The 21,894-nt window shown below is 48.8% G+C and overlaps 1 protein-coding gene across 1 annotated transcript in view; it reads left to right on the top strand.

Moving 5' to 3' along the window:
- Window positions 1-21,894, top strand: part of LOC132569860 (alpha-2-macroglobulin-like protein 1) — a 131,717-nt gene that overhangs the window by 67,507 nt on the left and 42,316 nt on the right. The window contains exons 13-18 of the mRNA XM_060236292.1: window positions 1,968-2,201; window positions 12,223-12,286; window positions 14,087-14,232; window positions 14,431-14,556; window positions 19,128-19,148; window positions 20,180-20,359. Coding sequence (XP_060092275.1) covers window positions 1,968-2,201; window positions 12,223-12,286; window positions 14,087-14,232; window positions 14,431-14,556; window positions 19,128-19,148; window positions 20,180-20,359 — 771 coding nt within the window. The remainder of the gene's footprint in view (window positions 1-1,967; window positions 2,202-12,222; window positions 12,287-14,086; window positions 14,233-14,430; window positions 14,557-19,127; window positions 19,149-20,179; window positions 20,360-21,894) is intronic.

The following is a 21,894-nucleotide window of genomic DNA, read 5'->3' as shown; positions in this document are numbered from 1 at the left end:
AACCGCCTACATGCAGGATCGGGACTGCGGCTTCCAGTGGCACCTTCCACCTGCCGTTTCGCCCCTTGCCTATCGCTGCAGGACTTGATGCGTTGTGGGTTGTGTGTGTGGATATGCCCTTCAGGCCTGCGCAGAGGAATTTTTTAGGTGAAGCGCAGTGTGCGCGGTACTGGCTCCACCCTTTCACCTGGGGGTCATCTGCCATGGCCCAGTAAGCCGGGACGCCGGCAGTGAGTCCTCCAGGTGGTAGGTGTTACATTAACGAGCTCTATCTGCCCGGGTTTGATGTTAGAGTTTTCCTTCTCTTAGGCTGACGAGGTTGGTGGGCCCAGCCTGCCCATCCGGTTATACCGCCGGACACTTCGGTCACACCATGACGTAGCAAACTCTGTGAAAACGGGGGGGACCAGCGAGAAGGTGTTGCTACGGATGCAGTAATGCAGGAGAGGCCATTGCAGTGACCATCTGCCAGGCATAGCCAGACAGTGACCACGCGGCGTTCACTACACCGGGAGAGGAGAGGCTATGTATTGCGCATGCACTTTCCCTGCATGGGGGGTGGGGGGTGGGCTCCTCTGGGAATCCTACCCCCCCAGGGAAAGTGCATGCGCAATACCGGGACAATATCTAGCCAAATATGGCAACTTTTGAAATCTTCAAAATGGCATGACATTAAATCTGGCCAAATCTGGCTGCATGTTGTTTAATGGAATTTCCAAGCTCAAGAGAGAGCAAGTTTTACTGGCTACACTACAGAGGTTTGTGATTCAACGTCCAAAATTCTATGTTCAACCCTTTGGAATGCATCCTATTGGGAGAACATAGATGGTGAATCTAGAGATAAACCAATAACATCAGTTTTCTTTTCAATTGCAAGCTAATCAGTCCAATGATTCAGATTTTAAAAAGCATGTGATGAACGAGACTAGAGGGTTCAGTGGTATAATGTAATGGCCACCAATATTTAATAGTTATGAGCGATGCCCTGGTTTCCACTCAGGGTTGTCTGGCTTCCAAGCAGAGAGCTGCATAAAGCTTGGGGAGGAGGGTGGGGTTTGGAGTGGGAAGTGACATCAGAATGATGCCATGTTCATCCTCCAAAGCAGCCATTTCTCCATGGGAACTGATTTCTGTGATCTTTGAATTAGCTGTGAGTCTGGGTGATCTCCAGGCCCCATCTGCAGGAATGACAGTCCTGGGGTGAGATCTGCAGGAATGACAGCCCTGGGGTGAGATCTGCAGGAATGACAGTCCTGGGGTGAGATCTGCAGGAATGACAGCCCTGGGGTGAGATCTGCAGGAATGACAGCCCTGGGGTGAGATCTGTAGGAATGACAGTCCTGGGGTGAGATCTGCAGGAATGACAGTCCTGGGGTGAGATCTGCAGGAATGACAGCCCTGGGGTGAGATCTGCAGGAATGACAGTCCTGGGGTGAGATCTACAGGAATGACAGTCCTGAGGTAGAATCTGCAGGAATGACAGTCCTGGGGTGAGATCTGCAGGAATGACAGCCCTGGGGTGAGATCTGCAGGAATGACAGCCCTGGGGTGAGATCTGCAGGAATGACAGCCCTGGGGTGAGATCTGCAGGAATGACAGCCCTGGGGTGAGATCTGTAGGAATGACAGCCCTGGGGTGAGATCTGCAGGAATGACAGCCCTGGGGTGAGATCTGCAGGAATGACAGTCCTGGGGTGAGATCTGCAGGAATGACAGCCCTGGGGTGAGATCTGCAGGAATGACAGCCCTGGGGTGAGATCTGCAGGAATGACAGTCCTGGGGTGAGATCTGCAGGAATGACAGTCCTGGGGTGAGATCTGCAGGAATGACTTGTCCTGGGGGCCAGATGTGCATTGCATATTTTCCTATCTGAAATGCTTCCATTGCTCCCCAGCAGAATGATTTCATAGTCATTCTAAAATACCCTTGATTTAGTCCTTGTCCCTTGCTGTGCCTTTTGTTCCTTAGGGCAGACATTCGATTGAAAATGTAACCCAAGGTGATATTGCAAGTACTATTAGGATCTACCTGGAAGCTTTCAACTGGTTGAAGCCCTTCTACTCGGAGAGTAACAGCTTCCTCGAGATCCAGCATGTGGAGGAAGAGCTGCCCTGTGGAAAGGAGCAGGAAGTACTGGTGGACTATATAATCGATCGGAAAGAACTGGGCCCTGAGGCTGACCATGTGGATTTCTATTACTTGGTGAGTATCCAACAGGAGCACAACCAACCGTGTTTTCTATGCTTTGGAAATTGTGTAGATGCTCCCTCTGTTGCTGCTGTGCTTTCAAAATGTTGTGGACCAGTTTGCTTCTGTAGTCCCCCCCCCCCCCCTTTTAGCTGTTTAAAGGTCTTAACATAAGAACATAAGAGAAGCCATGTTGGATCAGGCCAACGGCCCATCCAGTCCAACACTCTGTATCACACAGTGCCACCTCCTATGGCAGTGAATTCCACATGTTAAACACCCTTTGGGTGAAGAAGTACCTCCTTTTATCCGTTCTAACCCGACTGCTCAGCAATTTCATTGAATGCCCACGAGTTCTTGTATTGTGAGAAAGGGAGAAAAGTACTTCTTTCTCTACCTTCTCCATCCCATGCATAATCTTGTAAACCTCTATCATGTCACCCCGCAGTCGACGTTTCTCCAAGCTAAAGAGCCCCAAGAGTTTTAACCTTTCTTCATAGGGAAAGTGTTCCAAGCCTGTAATCATTCTAGTTGCCCTTTTCTGCACTTTTTCCAATGCTATAATATCCTTTTTTGAGGTGCGGTGACCAGAATTGCACACAGTATTCCAAATGAGACCGCACCATTGATTTCTTTTTTCTATTGCTGTGCTGAGGAAAGGGGAAATGAAGGGGGAAAGCCAGGGAGAAGCAGGGGGCAGTGGCAGCAGTGAGAAGAGCGGGAAGAGGTGTGCCTGGAGGCCGTTCCCTTTCTGCCTTTGTTATGCAGGGGACTCCTTTTCCCAGGTGGAAGCGGCTGTAGCTGCATGCCACACATAAGGAATCACTCCAGAAGCTCTAGGATCAAGAACTACTAGAATTCCCCCTTGAAATACCAACCAGTAGATGGAGGGGATTTCTGAGGAATAAAGGGGGAAGGGATTTCTTAATTTAGGCAGACAAATTCTGAAAAGTTATGTAATAATTTTTATTAGGACTGACAAAATATCACAAAACAGTGTGCACTGTACCTTTGAGCTCTCGTTTTTAATGTAGAAAAAGAAATGAAATTCATCTTTAATTACTAAGCATGCCGTTTCACAAATTGATGACTTTACATTCATGTCAGGACTTCAAATCTGACATTTTTAAGGCCTGACCTCGTTTCAGTACAATGTGAACACCTGCAACATTTGAATGAATGAACAAATGAATGAATTCTGAATTCTCTTGAGGTGTTTGTCAGTCTGAGTGTTCAGCTCAAAAAAAAAGCAAGTGTGTGTGGGGGGGAGTAACCTATTTAAGGCATGATGACAACACCCAAAATCCTGCAATTGTCATCTCAAAATGGAACACTGGCTACTCTTAAGACCAAACTGGATCAGTTTAGACACTACTGAATGGAAAGGAAGATTTCAGATTGTTTCAAGTTTCTGGGGAAAAGGAAAAGAGAAAGCATGGCATTCTTCCTTTGTGGATGTGAAAGACGGCAGATTGTCAATTGACTTTCCTTTAAATGAGATGCACTAAGGTGGAATTTGGTGGTCCTCTTTTGAACTAAATCGGAGATTAAGGAGTTTGGGGGAGGGCTGGGGGGGGTCATTTTTGTTTTTTCCAATAAAGTCACAGCTGAGTTACGGCAAGCCTGGGGGGTTGTCAAGGCAAGAGACATTCAGAGGGAGTTTACCATTGCCTGCCTCTACATCATGACCCTGGTTTGGAGATTCATCCTCCTCCATGAGAAGTATCCTTCTTTTTGACTGCTAAGTTTAGTCAAAGGTTGGAAGTACCTGTGCTGTCCCCACAGGCAGATCCCCCCAAAACAGCGTGCATCACAGGAGAATGTGCTTTTGAGTTTTTGGGAGAACTCTTCCTCAAGCTGAATGCTCAATTTTCGAAAAAAAGAAGTTAAATATTAGAGAGTAGAGAATCAAGATTCATTCTGGAAGGAAGGAGACTTCTCAAAAAGACAAAGCGTTTTCATCCAACTTACAGATACAAGGAAAAGCAAGAAAACTCTGTGGCTGGATTCAGACAGCCAATTTGAGCTAAACACAGGCACTTCCCCCAGGTGGATAGAAATATCAAGGTCAGGCACAGCTGCCGTCCATTTCGCTCACACACACACCCCTTCCTCCAAAGTCTCTGAGGTAGATAAAATAGCTACCATTAGGGAAGTGGTAGCAAAATCTTCTGTCGCACCCATCCTGCATTGCCTGGTGTCTGACCGCGAGGTGGATTGGCGGTGTGAATCTGCCAATCTGCTCTAGGTGCTCACCAGTATTCTTTTTTTACAAAAAAAAAATCACTGCCAAGGAGTTCATTAGCACATAAGTGCATGAACACACGGCCACCAAAAACATAAGGGAAAAGAAGAAACCCAAACTGCGCTAAGGGGATGATACACAACAATCGTGTGAACGTGCCGAAGTGCCGCCTCATGATATAAAACGCCTCACGTGGGAGTGTGTGAATGGCATTTGTCTGCTCCATTTTGAAGTTGCGTGATCTTCGTGGTCTCTGTGCTTCACACTCATGTGATAGAGTGCCCGTGCCAATCCCCGAATCAGTACCTAAAAAGCCCAGGATTTTTTTGCACTCAGCACCAGTGGGCATTCGCAGGCGTCCCAGTACGCATGCTCACCGGCGCCAGTGCGAGGATCCCACCAGGTCCTTCTTGACTGCCGCATTGAAAGGATCTGCTTTTGACTGCTCCGGTCGGTGCCTGGTAATCTGTGAGATTTCCTCTTCTTGCTCGTTTGTTATTTTCTAGTTATAGTTAATAGTAGTTGTTGTTTAAAAAAAAAGACTTTGTGTTGGATTTTGCCCCTCGGGGCTTTATTTCCACCTTCTCTCTTGGGCTCCGGTCCTATGGAAAGGCATTGGGGGTTCTTCAAACGTTGTTTGAAGTGCGGCAGCAAGATCACACCCCCTGAAGGTCACTCCTTCTGCTTGTTGTGCCTGGGCGAGGGACACCGTGTGGACTCGTTCCCATATTGTTTGAGGTTTTTGAAACAAACCCGAAAAAACAGGGTGGCAAGGTTATCGGCGGCTTTAGTCGAGTTGGCTCTTTGTCTGCCGAAAAGTGGCAACGGGCCCGTCAGTATCAATGGGGGATGCTACCCAGGCTCTGGCTTCGACATCGATTGATCCATCGTCGCCAATGCAGACAGGTATGCCAACGGTGCAGGGCCGGCCCACAAAACGACCCTCTGAAGGGTCAGTGGCGCCCACGCCAACCAAGAAATGCCGGGACGATTTGGGGACCCGATCGTCTCTCCCGAAGAAGCTTAAATCGAAGGAGAAGCGGAAAAAGGACAGACATTCCCGCACTCCCTCTCCTTCTCGGGATGCTTCAACGGAGTTGGTGGCGCAAGTCGCTCCACCTCAGAAGATTCTGGCTTCTCTCAGTCCCCGAAGTTCTTCGATATCGAGAAGCCGCGTTCGCAGCTGCTTCATCTTTCGGGATCGGAGCAGGAAATAGATTTGACGCAATGGACCCATTCGTCCAGGTCGGGGTCACGTCGTCGGAGCAACAGTGGTTCAGTATCGGAAGTCGAGGCTTCGGCACCGAACGAAGCTTTAGCACCATTTCCGCCTATTACTACTTCAGGACGGAGAGAGCTCGAGTCGAGTGCTATGATGCGGCATTTTCCACCACCTCCAATGTGCGACTAACGTCAGTGGCCTTACTCTTATGGACCATACCCATATCCATCGCCATACCCATGGTACCCTCCCCGTGAGTTGTTGGAATGGGACCAGCAATCGGAAGCCTGGCATTTCTCGAGGGTTTCACATCACTCTGCCGCTCATCGTGCACCTTCGGCATCAGTGTCGATTCCCCCTGAGAGATGCAGGGAGCGGTCTGGGGACCTGCAAGCTCATCCGTCGGTATCGCTCTGGTCACCTGAACATGCTTCGACCCCGATACTATCTGAGCACTCGGTGAGAAGAGAGTCTTCGACATCGGACTCTGAGGTTGGTACCGGATGATCCGGATCGAGCAGCGGAACCTTCTCCAGATTCTCATATTGCTGAGGACCTCCCCATATCCCCCTTGGAAGATTTCAAGCCTTATGGGGACCTGGTGAAGCAGATGGCACAGTCTCTCTCCCTGCCAGTAGTCCAACCACAGCCAGTCGTTGATGATACCGTCTTCAACATAATGCAGAGGGATACATCGACGGCTGTGGCCCTTCCAGTGACGAAAGTTATTCTACAGGCTGTGAAGGAGCCTTGAACAAAGCCGGTGTCCACACCTATCTCGACACATCGCCTAGACCACATGTACCGTGTTCAGGAGGCTGGTGCTGAGTTTTTGTTTTCCCACCCCAAACCCAACTCGGAGGTGGTTTCTTCATCTTCGAGAGCACGTAAGACCCATTCTTCCCCACCTGATAAAGAGGGCAAGAAAATTGACAATGCTGGCAGAGTATTCTACTCAGTGGGAGCTTTGGGAGTGAAAATCTCAAACTACACTGCTTGTATGGCTCGCTACCAGTATGCGGTTTGGGAGCAGCTCACACCGTTGATGTCATCCCTGAGTGAGGAGAAGCAGGCTTCACTGAAGAAGCTGCAAAAAGAGTGATTTGCTGTGGCCAAACAACAGCTGGCTGCGTCAAAGCACATGGTGGATGTCTGCAAAGACCCTCACTTCTGCCGTCTCCCTGTGCCGTCACTCTTGACTACGGTCTACAGCTCTCCAGCCTGACCCCAGGGCCTATGTTGAAGATCTTCCCTTCGAGGGTGAAGGTCTTTTAAGTTCCACCACTGACAGTGTCCTTCAAGAGATGGACAAAAGTATAAAGACCTCAAAAAATCTTGGTGTCCCTGCATCTACTTGGGCCGGCAAGCCTAAGCAGTGGCACAAGTCTTGGCCCAAGAGGCCTTATCAGAAATTTTCCCCGTACCAACCCTGGAGACCTCGCTCTTCACAGCCAAAGAGTAGATCTCCTTATAGAGGAAATAACAAGTCTAGGTTTGCTTCAGCTTCTGCGAACACCAGCAAATCTTGCCAGCAGAAGCAGGGCCTTTGACTTTTCTGCCGCACACATCGCCGCCCCTCTTTCTTCTCACATCTGCCTCCATCATCTACCGGCTTGGGAGTCCATCTCCACAGACAGATGGGTTCTCTCCATCATTGCAGAAGGCTACAAGATAGACTTTGTTCAGGTTCCGATTCAGTTAGTGATTGTTACAACACCTCCTTCCCCCCCTCTGCTAGAGGAAGTCAGCAACCTCTTACAGAAACAAGCCATAGAACCGATTTTGGTAACAGCCAGAATGGGGGGGTTCTATTCTCGTTATTTCCTGGTCCCCAAACGGGCTGGGGGATTGAGACCAATCATGGACCTTCGAAATCTGAACAAGTTTATCGTGTACCAGAAATTCAGGATGTCTACTCTGCAAACAATCCTTCCCCTCATCAACCAAGGGGACTGGATGGCAACGTTGGATCTCAAGGATGCCTACTTCCATATCAGCATCCATCCATCTTACAGGCATTTCCTTTGGTTTGCGATAGGCTCCAACCATTTTCAGTTCAAAGTCCTTCCATTTGGCCTGTGCACTGCACCGCGGGTGTTTACCAAGATGATGAGTGTTGTAGCCACATATCTTCGGCTTCAAGGCATAGTCGTTTTTCCGTTTATCAACGACTGGCTCCTTGTTGTGGATGCGGAAGAGCGTCTATCCGGCCATATTGCAACCACTCTTCATCTTCTTCACACCTTAGGTCTGCAGGTCAACATGAAAAAGTCCCATCTCATACCATCAAGGACAGTTCAATTTATCGGGGCTCTGCTGGACACAAACCTTCATCGCGCTTTTCTGCCTCAGCAGAGAGCAATGGACATTTTCAATCTCGTCCATCTTTTTCAAAGCTGGAAATGGGGCACAGCACAACAACTGCAGCAGATGCTGGGGCTGATGGCGGCGACTACCAGTGTGCTGTTGTTTGCGAAATTGCACATGAGAGGGCTTCAACTTTGGTTCCTCAGAAAGTTTTGGCCTTTACGGGACTCACCTTGAAAGAGGTTCAGGATTCCACCATTGATCCTTCGGGACATGGAATGGTAGACATCCAGATACAACATTCGTCAGGGAGCTCCCTTCCATCTGCCTGTGATGACAGTTATGATCATCACAGATGCGTCCTTATGGGGCTGAGGTGCTCACATGGACTCTCTGTGTGTGGGAGGGCCTTGGCCTCTACAACTGACTCGTCATATAAACTATCTCGAATTGTTGCCAATTCATTTCACCCTTCGGTCCTTCCGTCCTCTGGTGGCGGGGAAGGCTGTGGCCCTGTTGACGGACAATACGACAGCCCTTTGTTATGTCAACAGGCAGGGCGGAACAGTTTCCCGACGGCTCTGTGCACTAGCAATAGAACTGTGGATGGAGTGCCTAGAGCATGGCATCTATGTGAAGGCTGAGCACCTTCCAGGAGTATTCAATCTACAGGCGGATTCGTTGAGCAGAGGAGCAGCATCTCCACACGAATGGGAGATGCAATGGTGCTTCCTTCAACCTGTGTTCCAGTTCTGGGGGTATCCTCAGGTGGATGTTTTTGCCACAGCCTGGAATCGGAAGTGTCCCCTGTTCTGCACCAGGGGAGGATTGGACCCAGAGTCCTTGGGAGACGGCCTGATGTTCCAGTGGAACGATTGATTTCTGTATCTGTTTCCGCCCTTTCCGCTGCTGACGAAAGTTGTCAACAAAATAGCGAGAGAGAAACCGAGGTGCATTCTAGTCACACCGTGGTGGCCTCGGCAGAACTGGTTCCTGATTTTGCTTAGTTTAGCGAGGGGAGTTTTTTATCAGTTCCCGGTGGAACCGGACCTTCTGTCGGCCCAGGAAGGACAAGTGTTTCATCACAACGTACCTCACCTGAAGCTGACGGCGTGGTTCATCGACCCTGCGAATTCTCGAGCAGAGTCCAGCACGTCTTTCTATATAGTAGGAAGTTGTCTACCCGTGCTTCCTATGATAGGAAGTGGGGGACGTTTCTTCGGGTTTTGACCGACCCTACAGTCTCACCCCAACGGGTGGGCCTACCGGTGATTTTCGATTTTTTGCTGTCCTTGGTGGATGCTGGACTTTCCTTTTCTTCTATTAAAATTTATTTATCAGCAATATCATCATACCATGAATCTGTCGAGGGGCATTCAGTTTTTGCTCACCCTCATCGAAACAATTTATGGAAGGACTGGTCAGGTTGCATCCTCCGCCTAGATCACCTCCACAGTTGTGGGATTTGCCGTTAGTATTGGATAGGTTGACTAGGCGTCCCTTTGAACCAATGGCAACCTGTTCCCTACAGCTTCTATCCTGGAAGACTGCATTTTTGGTGGCAATCACGTCAGCACGCCGTGTAGGGGAGCTCATGGCTATGCGTTGTGACCACCCATAGTTTTTCATGAGTCTGGAGTGTCGTTGGCTCCTGATGTTTCGTTTCTCCCTAAGGTGGTTTCCCAGTTTCATCTGAAGTTGGATGTTTGGTTACCCACGTTTTATCCCACGCCTTCCTCAAACAAGGAACGTCGGTGGCATGCTTTAAATGTTAAGCATGCATTACTTTTTTACTTGAGTCGTTCTAAGTGTTTTCGTCAGGACCAGCATCTTTTTGTTTCTTATGCTGCTCCTAGATTGGGTTCAAAAATTTCATCTCAGCGGCTTTCAAAGTAGCTTACTGAGACTATTAAACTGTGCTACTTGCTGGCCAAGAAGCCGTTGCCTGGATCCTTTTGTGGACACTCTACTAGAGCGATGGCGACATCGGTGGCATTCCTGAAGGGTGATTCCTTGACGGATGTGTGCAAGGCCGCCACCTGGTCCTCTCCACATGCTTTCATGAAGCATTATGCTCTGGATGTGCATGTTCAGCAGAGGACTCATCTGGGAGCTGTGGTGCTGCAAGCTGTTTCTTCTGGTTGATCATCTTCCCGCCACCAGGTATGTCTGGCTTGCTAGTCTCCCATGAGTGTGAAGCACAGAGACCACGAAGAAGATAGACAGGTTGCTTACCTGTAACTGTAGATCTTCGAATGGTCATCTGTGCATTCACACTACCCACCCTCCTTCCCCACTGCTGACGGTTGCCCTATGGTAGGGGCTTCCAGCGGTCAGGAAGAAACTGGCGGGATCCTCGCGCTGGCGCCGGTGGGCATCCGAACTGGGACGCCTGCGCATGCCCACTGGTGCCGAGCGTGAAAAAATCCCGGACTTTTTGGTACCGATTCAGGGATCGGCGCGGGCGCTCTGTCCCATGAGGGTGAATGCACAGATGACCACTCGAAGATCTACAGTTACAGATAAGCAACCTGTCTATTTGAGGCGCCTCCCATATGCATACGGAACTGCCCATCTGTACCCAGTCTGTAACTCAAAGACTGATTGCTACATCGTTCTTATGACTAAATTCAAGGTTAGGATAAACGTAAGGGATCCCACTGTATCCCCCCCCACCGCCAACTTCTTCAGTTGCTGTAAATAGGAATTATGAGCTCAGTGTTTCCCCTCTTTGTGATGTTTATTTTTTTTTATGTGCTAAGTAATAGCTTAATTCTACCTGTATTTAATCCATGTAGTTCTCTGCTGTCTGCATAGAGAGCAGTTGCGGCTCAGTGCCAGAGTAACAGGGTCTTAAATTCAGTTCTTAGTACCCCCAGCTAAAGGGATCCAGTAGCAGGAGTTGTGAAAGACCTTTTCCCGAGGGCCAAACTAGACATAATAGCATGCAATGGGGATTATGTTGCCAGACCCACCCACACCTGGTGGAGGCAGTGGTCCCCCCTACCAGACCTGCCCCACAGCCGCCTATCAGCTGGCCAGCTAGGGCAGGTCGTCGGCGTCACACAGAAAGTAACGTCATCACACCAGTGACTTTCAGGTGATGCTTGGACAAAATCTCTATGGTAGAAGTCAGTTTTACCATAGAGTTTTTGCCCAAACACCAGAGCATAACCTGGATGTCGCCTCGGCCTTCTTCTTTCTACTGGTAAGCCCCCCTCTATCCCCTGCCGGTAGCCAGGAGGGGTCTGGCATCCCTATTTAAAGTGATTTAAAATGCTGCAAAGACCTGTTCCTGACTGGTCTGAGGTGTTCTTGTCTGCCTTTTCGAGAGGCAAAATGGCTGCGTCCCCTCTGCCCTTGCAGCGCTTTAAAATGGTGGTGGGTGTGGACGCCATGTCTGAATTGGCACTGACGCCGGAGAGTTGCTGCTACTCAGAGTAGACAGGAGTGTCCCCAGTGGGCTGAAGATCTAGCTCATTCTACGGCAGCTTTCTGGGTCTTTTTGAGCACCGGGCATTGCCTTGCTTGATGTCATGGTTGTCACAGAGTCAAAGGGAGGGGAAGGATTCCCCTTTCTGAATATAGACTTTCCAGTATAGTCTTGACTCCCCGGAACTTGCCCTACATTCAGAATAATGTGGGTCCAGTTCAAAGAGAGAGGTGGAGGGTGAAGGGGGAAATGCAGTTTTAGATAGGCTGATCAGTAGTGGTGTGAACCTTCAGGAGACAGAGATGCGGGGGAGGCTGCTATGGAAGGTGGATTCTATGGTGTTATACCCCACTGAAATTCCCCTCTCCCTAAGCACTACCCTCCTTAGTCTCCAGCCACCCCCCCCCCCCCAAATCTCCAGGTGTTTCCCAACCTGGAGCTGGCAATCCTATCAGGAGTTCCCTTCCGACAGCAGAAAAAGGAAGTTGGTTGGAGAAGATTTTTCTTTTGTTGTGATGGACTGAGGACTGGAAGAGAAGACGTTTCTTCAGTGATGTTTGGTAACTAATCTGGTTGTTTCCTCGACCAAGGTGCCTGCAGAACCTATTTAACCATCCAGGTTATTGCCACTGCTAACAAATCCAGAAACAGAGCCCATGGTTTCTGATGGAAAGCCCTTCGATCTGTAACCCTGCCCTTTCTTGTCTCTAAGGCCAAAACCTGTTAGAATTTGCTTCTGGCTTCTGCTCTTTCCTTTCTATCGTTCAAGTTTTCTGAAATGCCAGGAACCATCCATCTGCTTCAACCCTAATACATAATCTTTCTGCAGGTTGTCTCAAGGGGAAGGATTGTTTCCAGGGGGCAGAAAGAGGTGCCGATTGGCCACGATGAAAGTAAGTAGGAAAACCATCATGTTCCATCATGTTCCAAGAATAAGTAAGTAGGAAAACCATCATGTTCCATCATGTTCCAAGAATAGCAATATATCAGGCAGGCTCATAGCCAGAGGGCTGTGGGGGGCTTGCCCCTTGACTTCCTGTCAGGGTGCCCCTTCTCAGGGCTTCCGACCTTCCCTCTCTCTCCCCACCACCGCTTGAGGGACCGCAGGGGTGAACAATTGGGCAGGAAGAGCACCCAGGAGCAGCCGTTGCCCCTCCCACACATTTGAAAGGGCCTGCCAATCAGGCAGTTGCTCCTCCCTCCCCACCGCCACCCCTCCTGAGGGGCCATGGGGGTGAAAGCTAAGAGGGTGGGGGCTGCCCCCACCCTCCTGGGTGATCTGAATCATCCAGGAGAGGCGCCCAGGAGCCTTCCACATAGGGTTTCCAAGTCCAATTCAAGAAATATCTGGGGACTTTGGGGGTGGAGCCAGGAGACTTTGGGGGTGGAGTCAGGAGCAAGGTTTAGACAAGCACAATTGAAACTCCAAAGGGAGTTCTGGCCATCACATTGAAAGGGACCGCGCACCTTTGAAATGCCTTCCTTCCATAGGAAATCATGAAGGATAGGGGCACCTTCTTTGGGAGCTCCTAGAATTGGACCCCCTGGTCCAACCTTTTTGAAACTTGGAGGGTACCTTGGGAAGAGGCACTAGATGCTATACTGAAAATTTGGTGCCTCTACCTCAAAAACTACCCCCCCCAGAGCCCCAGATACCCACGGATCAATTCTCCATTATTCTCTATGGGAATACATCTCTGTAGGGAATAATGGGGTCCCCAGCAGACATTTCCCTCCCCTCCCCCCACTTTCTGATGACGCTGAAGCAGGAGGAGGGCCTCTAAACCGGGGGATCCCCTGCCCCCACCTGGGGGTTGGCAACCCTACTTCCACATGATTTAAAGGGTTTGTCGATCGGCTGACCGGTGCCCCTTTCAGCGGTTGCAGGTGGGGCAGCAGCTGCTATTGACCATGAAATTTAAATCGCCCAGGAAGGAGAGGTGGCCCCCACCCTCTTAGCTTTTGCCCCCATAGCTCCTCAGGAGGAGGAGGAGACGGCAGAGGCAGGAGGGAGGGCTGCTTAAAATGTACAGTCGGAGCCGTTGCTGGGGCAGTGGGGGCTGCTAAGTGCTCCCACCCCAACTCTTGTTCATGCTCTCCGACATCAGAAATCCTGGCTACGGGACTGACATCAGGCAGACCAGTGTACCTTAGTGGGTCTGTCTGTCAGCTGGGCAAGACCCTGTCTAAGTGGGAGGTTATGCTGTTTATGATTTACTTGATTTTCACCTTTGAATTTGGGCTGTCACCTTAAGGTGACATCACGATTAAAAAAGGTAGTCCCCTGTGCAAGCACCGGCCGTTTCTGACTCTGGGGTGACGTTGCTTTCACAGTGTTTTCACAGCAGACTTTTTGAGGAGTGGTTTGCCATTGCCTTCCCCAGTCATCTACACTTCCCCCGCCCCCCCTCAGCAAGCTGGGTCCTCATTTGACCGGCCTCGGAAAGATGGAAGGCTGAGTCATGATAGTGCTACATAAATTAATGGCGAATTTCAGTACATTTCTTAGCAGGCTATGCAATTTCAGAATTAATTCTTTAAATCAGATCTTCACAGATTCGTTATCACCTTCAGTGGTCCTTGAGATGTTAGATGTGAGATGTTTATCATGATCTGGAAGGAGCAAGACCCACGGATATTTGTTTTTCACTGTGTTTGTACTTCTATCTTTTCCTCCCCGCCATTCCCTTTAGCACTGAAGGGCACCTTCTCCCTTTCTCTGTCTGCGAGTATGGATCTGGCACCCACTGCCAGACTTCTGGTGTATGCTGTGTTTGCTGATGGTGAGGTGGCAGCTGATGTGGACGTGTTCACCATAGAGAAGTGTTTCCAGCACCAGGTGGGTGCATAATCTTGAAGCACCAAGTAAGCTGGGCCTTGTGTTCTGCTGCAGATCTTTGGCTCCTCCCTTTCCTGTTTCCAAGAATGTCCCACTGCCATTCTTCTTTTCCCTTCCACCCTCCCCCTACCTGTATTGTCCATTATCCGTTCAAGGTTCCCATCTGATTGTCATCTGCTCATCTTCCTGCATTTGCAGGTGTCAGTGGGCTTCTCTAAGGAGGAGGATGTTCCAGGATCAGAGGTCAACCTACAAGTAGAAGCTGCCCCTGGAGCACTGTGTTCTCTTCGAGCTCTGGACAAGAGTGTCACATTGAAGGCAGAAGTAAATAGAATGGTGGACCCACAACAGGTGAGAAAGCCCATTCTTCCAGTCCTGTCTGAATGAATTCCACCTGTTGTCTGTTGATAGCAAAGTTTTATAGATTTTATTTCTCTCGGCTTGACTTCGCGAACGAAGATTTAAGAAAGGTGCAGTAGTCCACGTCTGCTGCAGGCTCGCTGGTGGCTGACATGACCAATGCGGGACAGGCAGGTCCAGCCACAGTGGCTGCAGGGAAAAGTCTGATTTGGGGTTGGTGCTGTAGCAGTGCGATTCTTCCTCATTTTATTTAATGAAATTTATTTTATTTCATTTTATTTAATGCCTGGTAAATTCCAAGAATCTGGAGTCTGCCTTCTTCCCTGTCATCATTAGCAACAACAATGCGCAGAAATGACAAATTATATCTTTGGACTTCCAAAAGGCTTTTGTCAAAGTGTTTCACCAAAGACTCCTGAATAATCTTAGCTATCATGGCATAAGCGGATGGGTTTTCTTATGGTTAAATGTTAGGGAACAGCGAGTAGGAACAAATTGATAGTCCTCGTAATGGAGGGAAGAGAGCCATGCTTTTTTCTCAGCATAATACTATTATTATCAGAATTATTTAAATTTATAGACCACCCCCCCAAAGGGCTCAGGGCAGTGTACATCATAATAAAACATACAACACTTGAAATACAATAAATAGTAAGCAAATTAGTAACAGATAGTCAGTAAGTAATCCTCCAAATAAATGATGGCATAGATCGATTTTCACTCCTTCCATAGGGTTCATTACGCATGGGGAAGCCATGACAGAGTGATGGTACAAAAGCCATTGGTATCCTCAGCCATAGGCCTGGTGGAACATCAATGTTTGACACACCCTGCAGAACTGAGTTGGGTCCTGCAGGGTATGGAACTCTCTAGCTTTCTCAGTCCTGGCTTTAGTTGAGAACAGCAGGACATCTTTTGCGACAGGGATTGCCAGTAGATTTTTATCACCTGAGCATAAAGCTCTTTGGGGGACATACAAGGAGAGGTGGACCTGTAGATACATTGGTTCCCAGACTGTTGAGGATGTAAAGGTCAGAACCAGAACCTCGAAGGGGATCTAGTACTCAATTTGCAGCCAGTGCAGCTGGCAGAGCACAGGTTGAATATATGTTGTCATTGGGGGACCCACGATTACCCTTCATTGCTGCACGGTGGACAAGCTGTCATTTCTGGATCCACTTCAAGGATAGCCCCACACGGAGCAAGTTACAGTAATCCAGCCCTGAGGTGATGGTTGCATGGAGCACTGTGACAAGGTCAGGGCTAGAGAGGAAGGGGGCTAGTTGCCTGACCTGGCAAAGTTGAAAAAGCACCAGCGTGTGCAACCTGGGCCTCCATTGATAAAGAGGAGTCCAGGAGCACACCCAAGCTCTTGACAGTTGATGCCAATATCAGCAGCATGCCATTGATGGCTGGGAGTTTGTCAGCGAAGGGGCATTGAAGTTTCAACAAGGAATAGACTCGTCTTTGTTTAAAAACTAAGTTTCCATTTATTGATTACAGCAATGCTATACTCTAAGCAGGTTAATTGATACTAATGAAGCAATGGGTACAAGCATAGGCATTTATGGGTACACATCAAAGCATAGGGATTTTAAATCACTTCTCATAATAAAGCTGAGGCCTTTCCGTTGAAAATAACCAGTTCCCGTATCTGTTATCTCCCACATACATAGTCTGTCTCTCCTCCCCTGCTGTGGCCTTGCTCGGCTCCGCCAGGCGCCTGAGAACTAGCTAGATGTTTTGCACTTCAAAGACCTTTGGACCTTGCTCCCCCTTTCCCCCCTCCTTTGCATTCTCTTGGTTCTGGTGTTAGTAAAGCACAGAGTTATAGGGTTAGTTGACAGTAAATAAACATTTAGCGTAGCAAAGCAAACTTCAAGGCGTACAAGCTGACAGAGTTGACATCCCAATCTCAGGTTGCCCCCCACCCCCAGTCACAGGACCTCCATCTTTGATGGATTCAGTCTCACCTGGATTCAGCCTCACCTGGATTTAGTCTCACCTGGATTCAGTCTCACCTGGATTTAGTCTCACCTGGATTCAGTCTCACCTGGATTCAGCCTCACCTGGATTTAGTCTCACCTGGATTCAGTCTCACCTGGATTCAGCCTCACCTGGATTTAGTCTCACCTGGATTCAGTCTCACCTGGATTCAGTCTCACCTGGATTCAGCCTCACCTGGATTCAGTCTCACCTGGATTCAGCCTCACCTGGATTTAGTCTCACCTGGATTCAGTCTCACCTGGCTCTACTTCAACCATCCAGCGGTGACCTCCAGTCCTGCAACCAAATTGGGTGGGGTGGTAGCCGGCCAGTCATCCAACCGCTGATCTAGTTGGGTGTCATCAGCGTACCGGTGACAAGCCAGGCTGAAACTCCTCACCAGGTGGGCAAGAGATAATAATAATAATAGATTTTATTTCTACCCCGCCCTCCCCGCCGAGGCGGCTCAGGGCGGCTCACAACAATTCATACATTAACATAAACGATAAAACATTAAATTTAACAATTAAAATTAAACATATAAAAACCAGTTAGTTAAGTTAAAATACATAATTTAGTTATATTATATATATATATCTGGCAGCAATAAAACTGTTCTGGCGCTGGTTCTGCCAGTTAAGGTAATATTAAAGATGGCGGTTCTTTGTTCCTAGATCTTAAACAGCATAGGAGAGAGGATTGCTGCTTGAGGCCCTCCACACAAAGGGTAACAGGTGGTCACTGTTGGTTTTGTAGCTGTACGGTGGTGGGCTTCATTCACGTGTGGTGGCATTGTCCTCAAACAGTGAAGTGCTGGAAAATGATAGTTGAAAAAAAAAATGAAACTTGGTTTAGGCACAGACGTTCCTTTAAGAACTGAAACTTTGTTATCAAGTCATATCTCTGTGTTACGTCCCACAAAAATTCCTGGCTCATTCTTTAAAATTTATTACAGTGGTCAGACGCTGGATGTTAGCAACAGAATGTATCACCTGGCTTTTTAGAATGGTTGGATAAAATTAAGGACAACTTATTTTATTACAGCTGTCTGCAATAAAATAAGGATCGACCTTGTTTTATTACAGAAGGTCGTTGTATAACTCAGTTGAAATTGTTATGGTCCCCTTTTATTAACGAATCAGATGCTACGATATGATGTTACTTTTTTTTCTCCTTTTTCCTGTTTTGCAACTTGTATAATACTAAAGAAAAAAAGGAAGGGAAACACAAAAAATGAAACATGGAACTTACTCATGCAGTCAGCATCTCCCCAGCATCTTAGGCAGAGGTCTTTCACATCACCTCCTGCCTTGTCCTTTCAACTGGAGATGCGGGGAATTGAACCTGGGACCTTCTGCATGCCAAGCAGAGGCTTTACCACTGAACTTTGGCCCCTCTCACAGCCACAAGTTCTACCTAGGGGTGGCCAAATTGTAGCTCAGGAGCCACATGTGGCTCTTTCACACATATTGTGTGCCTCACAAAGGTTGAGGAGGAATAATGCAGGCTTACTCTCAAGTAGCATCACAACCTCAGTCAGCCTCTGAGCGCTGACCCATAGGTAGACAACTATTTCCATTAGCCTTCTGGGGTGCCAAACTGGGCACCCCATGTGACTTAGTGATGGTATCAGTGTGGGAGGGGGCACAAGAAGTTAGCCTGGTAGGCTGGCAGAGCCAGCACATCCATTAGGCAACATTCTGCAATTGCCTGGGGCACTGGCCCATGGGGGGCGCATTGTTTCTGGGCGCTGAGGGGTTGGAGAAACTCCCCCCGGTCGCTCAGCTCCCTAAAACAATGGTGCTTTCAGTCCTCGGCGCTCTCTGAACTCGGAGAGCACTGAGGACTGAAAGCGCCACATTGTTTCTGGGCGCTGAGGGGTCAGAGGAACTCCCCCAGTCCCTCAGCTCCCTAAAACAATGGTGCTTTCAGTCCTCAGCGCTCTCTGAACTCGGAGAGCACTGAGGACTGAAAGCGCCACATTGTTTCTGGGCGCTGAGGGGTCAGAGGAACTCCCCCAGTCCCTCAGCTCCCTAAAACAATGGTGCTTTCAGTCCTCAGCGCTCTCTGAACTCAGAGAGCACTGAGGACTGAAAGCGCCACATTGTTTCTGGGTGCTGAGGGGTTGGAGAAACTCCCCCAGTCCCTCAGCTCCCTAAAACAATGGTGCTTTCAGTCCTCAGCGCTCTCTGAACTCGGAGAGCACTGAGGACTGAAAGCGCCACATTGTTTCTGGGCGCTGAGGGGTCAGAAGAACTCCCCCGGTCGCTCAGCTCCCTAAAACAATGGTGCTTACAGTCCTCAGCGCTCTCTGAACTAGGAGAGCATCGAGGACTGAAAGCGCCACATTGATTCTGGGTGCTGAGGGGTCGGAGAAACTCCCCCAGTCCCTCAGCTGCCTAAAACAATGGTGCTTTCAGTCCTCAGCGCCCTCTGAACTTGGAGATCACTAAGGACTGAAAGCGCCACATTGTTTCTGGGCGCTGAGGGGTTGGAGAAACTCCCCCAGTCCCTCAGCTCCCTAAAACAATGGTGCTTTCAGTCCTCAGCGCTCTCTGAACTCAGAGAGCGCCGAGGACTGAAAGTGCCACATTGTTTCTGGGCGCTGAGGGGTCAGAGAAGCTCCCCCGGTCGCTCAGCTCCCTAAAACAATGGTGCTTTCAGTCCTCAGCGCTCTCTGAACTCAGAGAGCACCGAGGACTGAAAGTGCCACATTGTTTCTGGGCGCTGAGGGGTCAGAGAAGCTCCCCCGGTCGCTCAGCTCCCTAAAACAATGGTGCTTTCAGTCCTCAGCGCTCTCTGAACTCGGAGAGCACCGAGGACTGAAAGTGCCACATTGTTTCTGGGCGCTGAGGGGTCAGAGAAGCTCCCCCGGTCGCTCAGCTCCCTAAAACAATGGTGCTTTCAGTCCTCAGCGCTCTCTGAACTCGGAGAGCACCGAGGACTGAAAGTGCCACATTGTTTCTGGGCGCTGAGGGGTCAGAGAAGCTCCCCCGGTCGCTCAGCTCCCTAAAACAATGGTGCTTTCAGTCCTCAGCGCCCTCTGAACTCAGAGAGCACCGAGGACTGAAAGCGCCACATTGTTTCTGGGCGCTGAGGAGTTGGAGGAACTCCCCCGGCCTCTCACCGCCCCAAAACAACGGTGCTTTCAATCCTCAGCACTCTCCAAACTCAGAGAGCAGCAAGGACTGAAAGTACCACGTTGTTTCTGGGCACTGGGCACTCAAGAGAGTTTCTCCGGCCCCTCAGCACCCAGAAACAATGGCGCTTTTGCGACTGATGTGACGACATGGTTGTGTTGTAAAGTGCATAGATACGTATTTTATCTTTCTGTGCAAAGAAAGTATTAAGATTTTAAATAAAAACATGTGCGTAATACCTGTTCATGTCTTGCAGCTCTCAAACATTTGAAGTTTATTCTATGTAGCTCTTAGATTAAGCAAATTTGGCCTCCCCTATTCTAGCCTGTAGCTCAGAGAGAATGATGCCTGGAGACAGGAGGTGGGGGAAATCTCTGAGCTCCATCCACACAGACTGTGCCAGTGAGGTGAAATCTGAGCTTTCTGTTTGCTGCCCATTTCATCAGTCTCTCTCTCTCTAGCTGTATACATCCCGTTACATCGATGCTGGTACAGTCTCTGGAAGAGGGTTTGCTTATCGCTTGGAAGACTTTGAGCCGTACCCGTGCCTCCTCCACCCGGGTCCCAGTCCAAGGCACAAGCGGTCCCTGGCGGTCGCTCCCTGGTATCAAAGTGAGGCAGATGTTTACAGCCTCTTCAAGGTGAGTGGTGTCTGTTCCCGTGTCAGGGTTCCCTTTTTAGGAGTGACTTAACATTTGGAAAGATCAAGATGTGCTTAACTGTCGGTGCTCAGTTACAAGCCTTTACTGGCTGCCTACCGAGCCTGGCAAGCCAGTTCCCCCCCTTTACTTCCATTGAGATATGGCACACTCCCAGGAAAAAACCTATGCGGACTCCCCTTTTGCATCCTGAAATGAGATGTGGCCTTGAGCAGTGTTCCCTCTAAGCTGAGTTAGCAAGAGCGAGCTCACAGATTTTTCGCCTCCAGCTCACACGTTTTTCTGTTAGCTCAGGAAGGATGACCCCAGAGCACAATAATTTATGCAGTAGCTCACAAATGTAATGCCAGTAGCTCACAAAATAGAATTTTTGCTCATAAGACTCTGTGGATTACAGGGAACATTGGTCTTGAGAAGAATTTTCTCCCTCCTGCACGTGTCAGTTCTACTTGGAGGACAAAACCAACACCATGAACTGGGCTTGGATAGCCTGTGTACTAGCTGTAGTATCGGGTCACAGGCTCCCTGCAGTCTCGACTCAGTGTTCTGTACTAACTCCAGCTTCGGAGCAATAAGAACATAAGAGAAGCCATGTTGGATCAGGCCAATGGCCCATCCAGTCCAACGCTCTGTATCACACAGTGGCCAAAAATTTATATATATATATATATATATATATATATATATATATACACACACACACGCGCACACACACACACATATATATACACACTGTGGCTAATAGCCACTGATGGACCATTGCTCCATATTTTTATCTAACCCCCTCTTGAAGCTGGCTATGCTTGTAGCCGCCATCACCTCCTGTGGCAGTGAATTCCACATGTTTATCACCCTTTGGGTGAAGAAGTACCTCCTTTTATCCGTTCTAACCCTACTGCTCAGTAATTTCATTGAATGCCCACAAATTCTTGTATTGTGAGAAAGGGAGAAAAGAACTTCTTTCTCTACCTTCTCCATCCCATGCATAATCTTGTAAACCTCTATCATGTCACCCCGCAGTCGACGTTTCTCCAAGCTAAAGAGCCCCAAGTGTTTTAACCTTTCTTCATTGGGAAAGTGTTCCAAACCTTTAATCATTCTAGTTGCCCTTTTCTGCACTTTTTCCAATGCTATAATATCCTTTTTGAGGTGCGGTGACCAGAATTGCACACAGTATTCCAAATGAGACCGCACCATCGATTTATACAGGGGCATTATGATACTGGCTGATTTGTTTTCAGTTCCCTTCCTAATAATTCCCAGCATGGCGTTGGCCTTTTTTATTGCAATCGCACACTGTCTTGACATTTTCAGTGAGTTATCTACCACGACCCCAAGATCTCTCTCTTGGTCATTTTCTGCCAGTTCACACCCCATCAACTTGTATTTGTAGCTGGGATTCTTGGCCCCAAAGTGCATTACTTTGCACTTGGCCACATTGAACGTCATCTGCCATGTTGACGCCCACTCACCCAGCCTCAACAGATCCCTTTGGAGTTCCTCACAATCCTCTCTGG

This window comes from Heteronotia binoei, chromosome 4 (assembly GCF_032191835.1).
Source record: "Heteronotia binoei isolate CCM8104 ecotype False Entrance Well chromosome 4, APGP_CSIRO_Hbin_v1, whole genome shotgun sequence".
NCBI lineage: Eukaryota > Metazoa > Chordata > Lepidosauria > Squamata > Gekkonidae > Heteronotia > Heteronotia binoei.
Note: the sequence above shows the minus strand (reverse complement) of the source record. Positions and strands in the feature narration are given on the sequence as shown.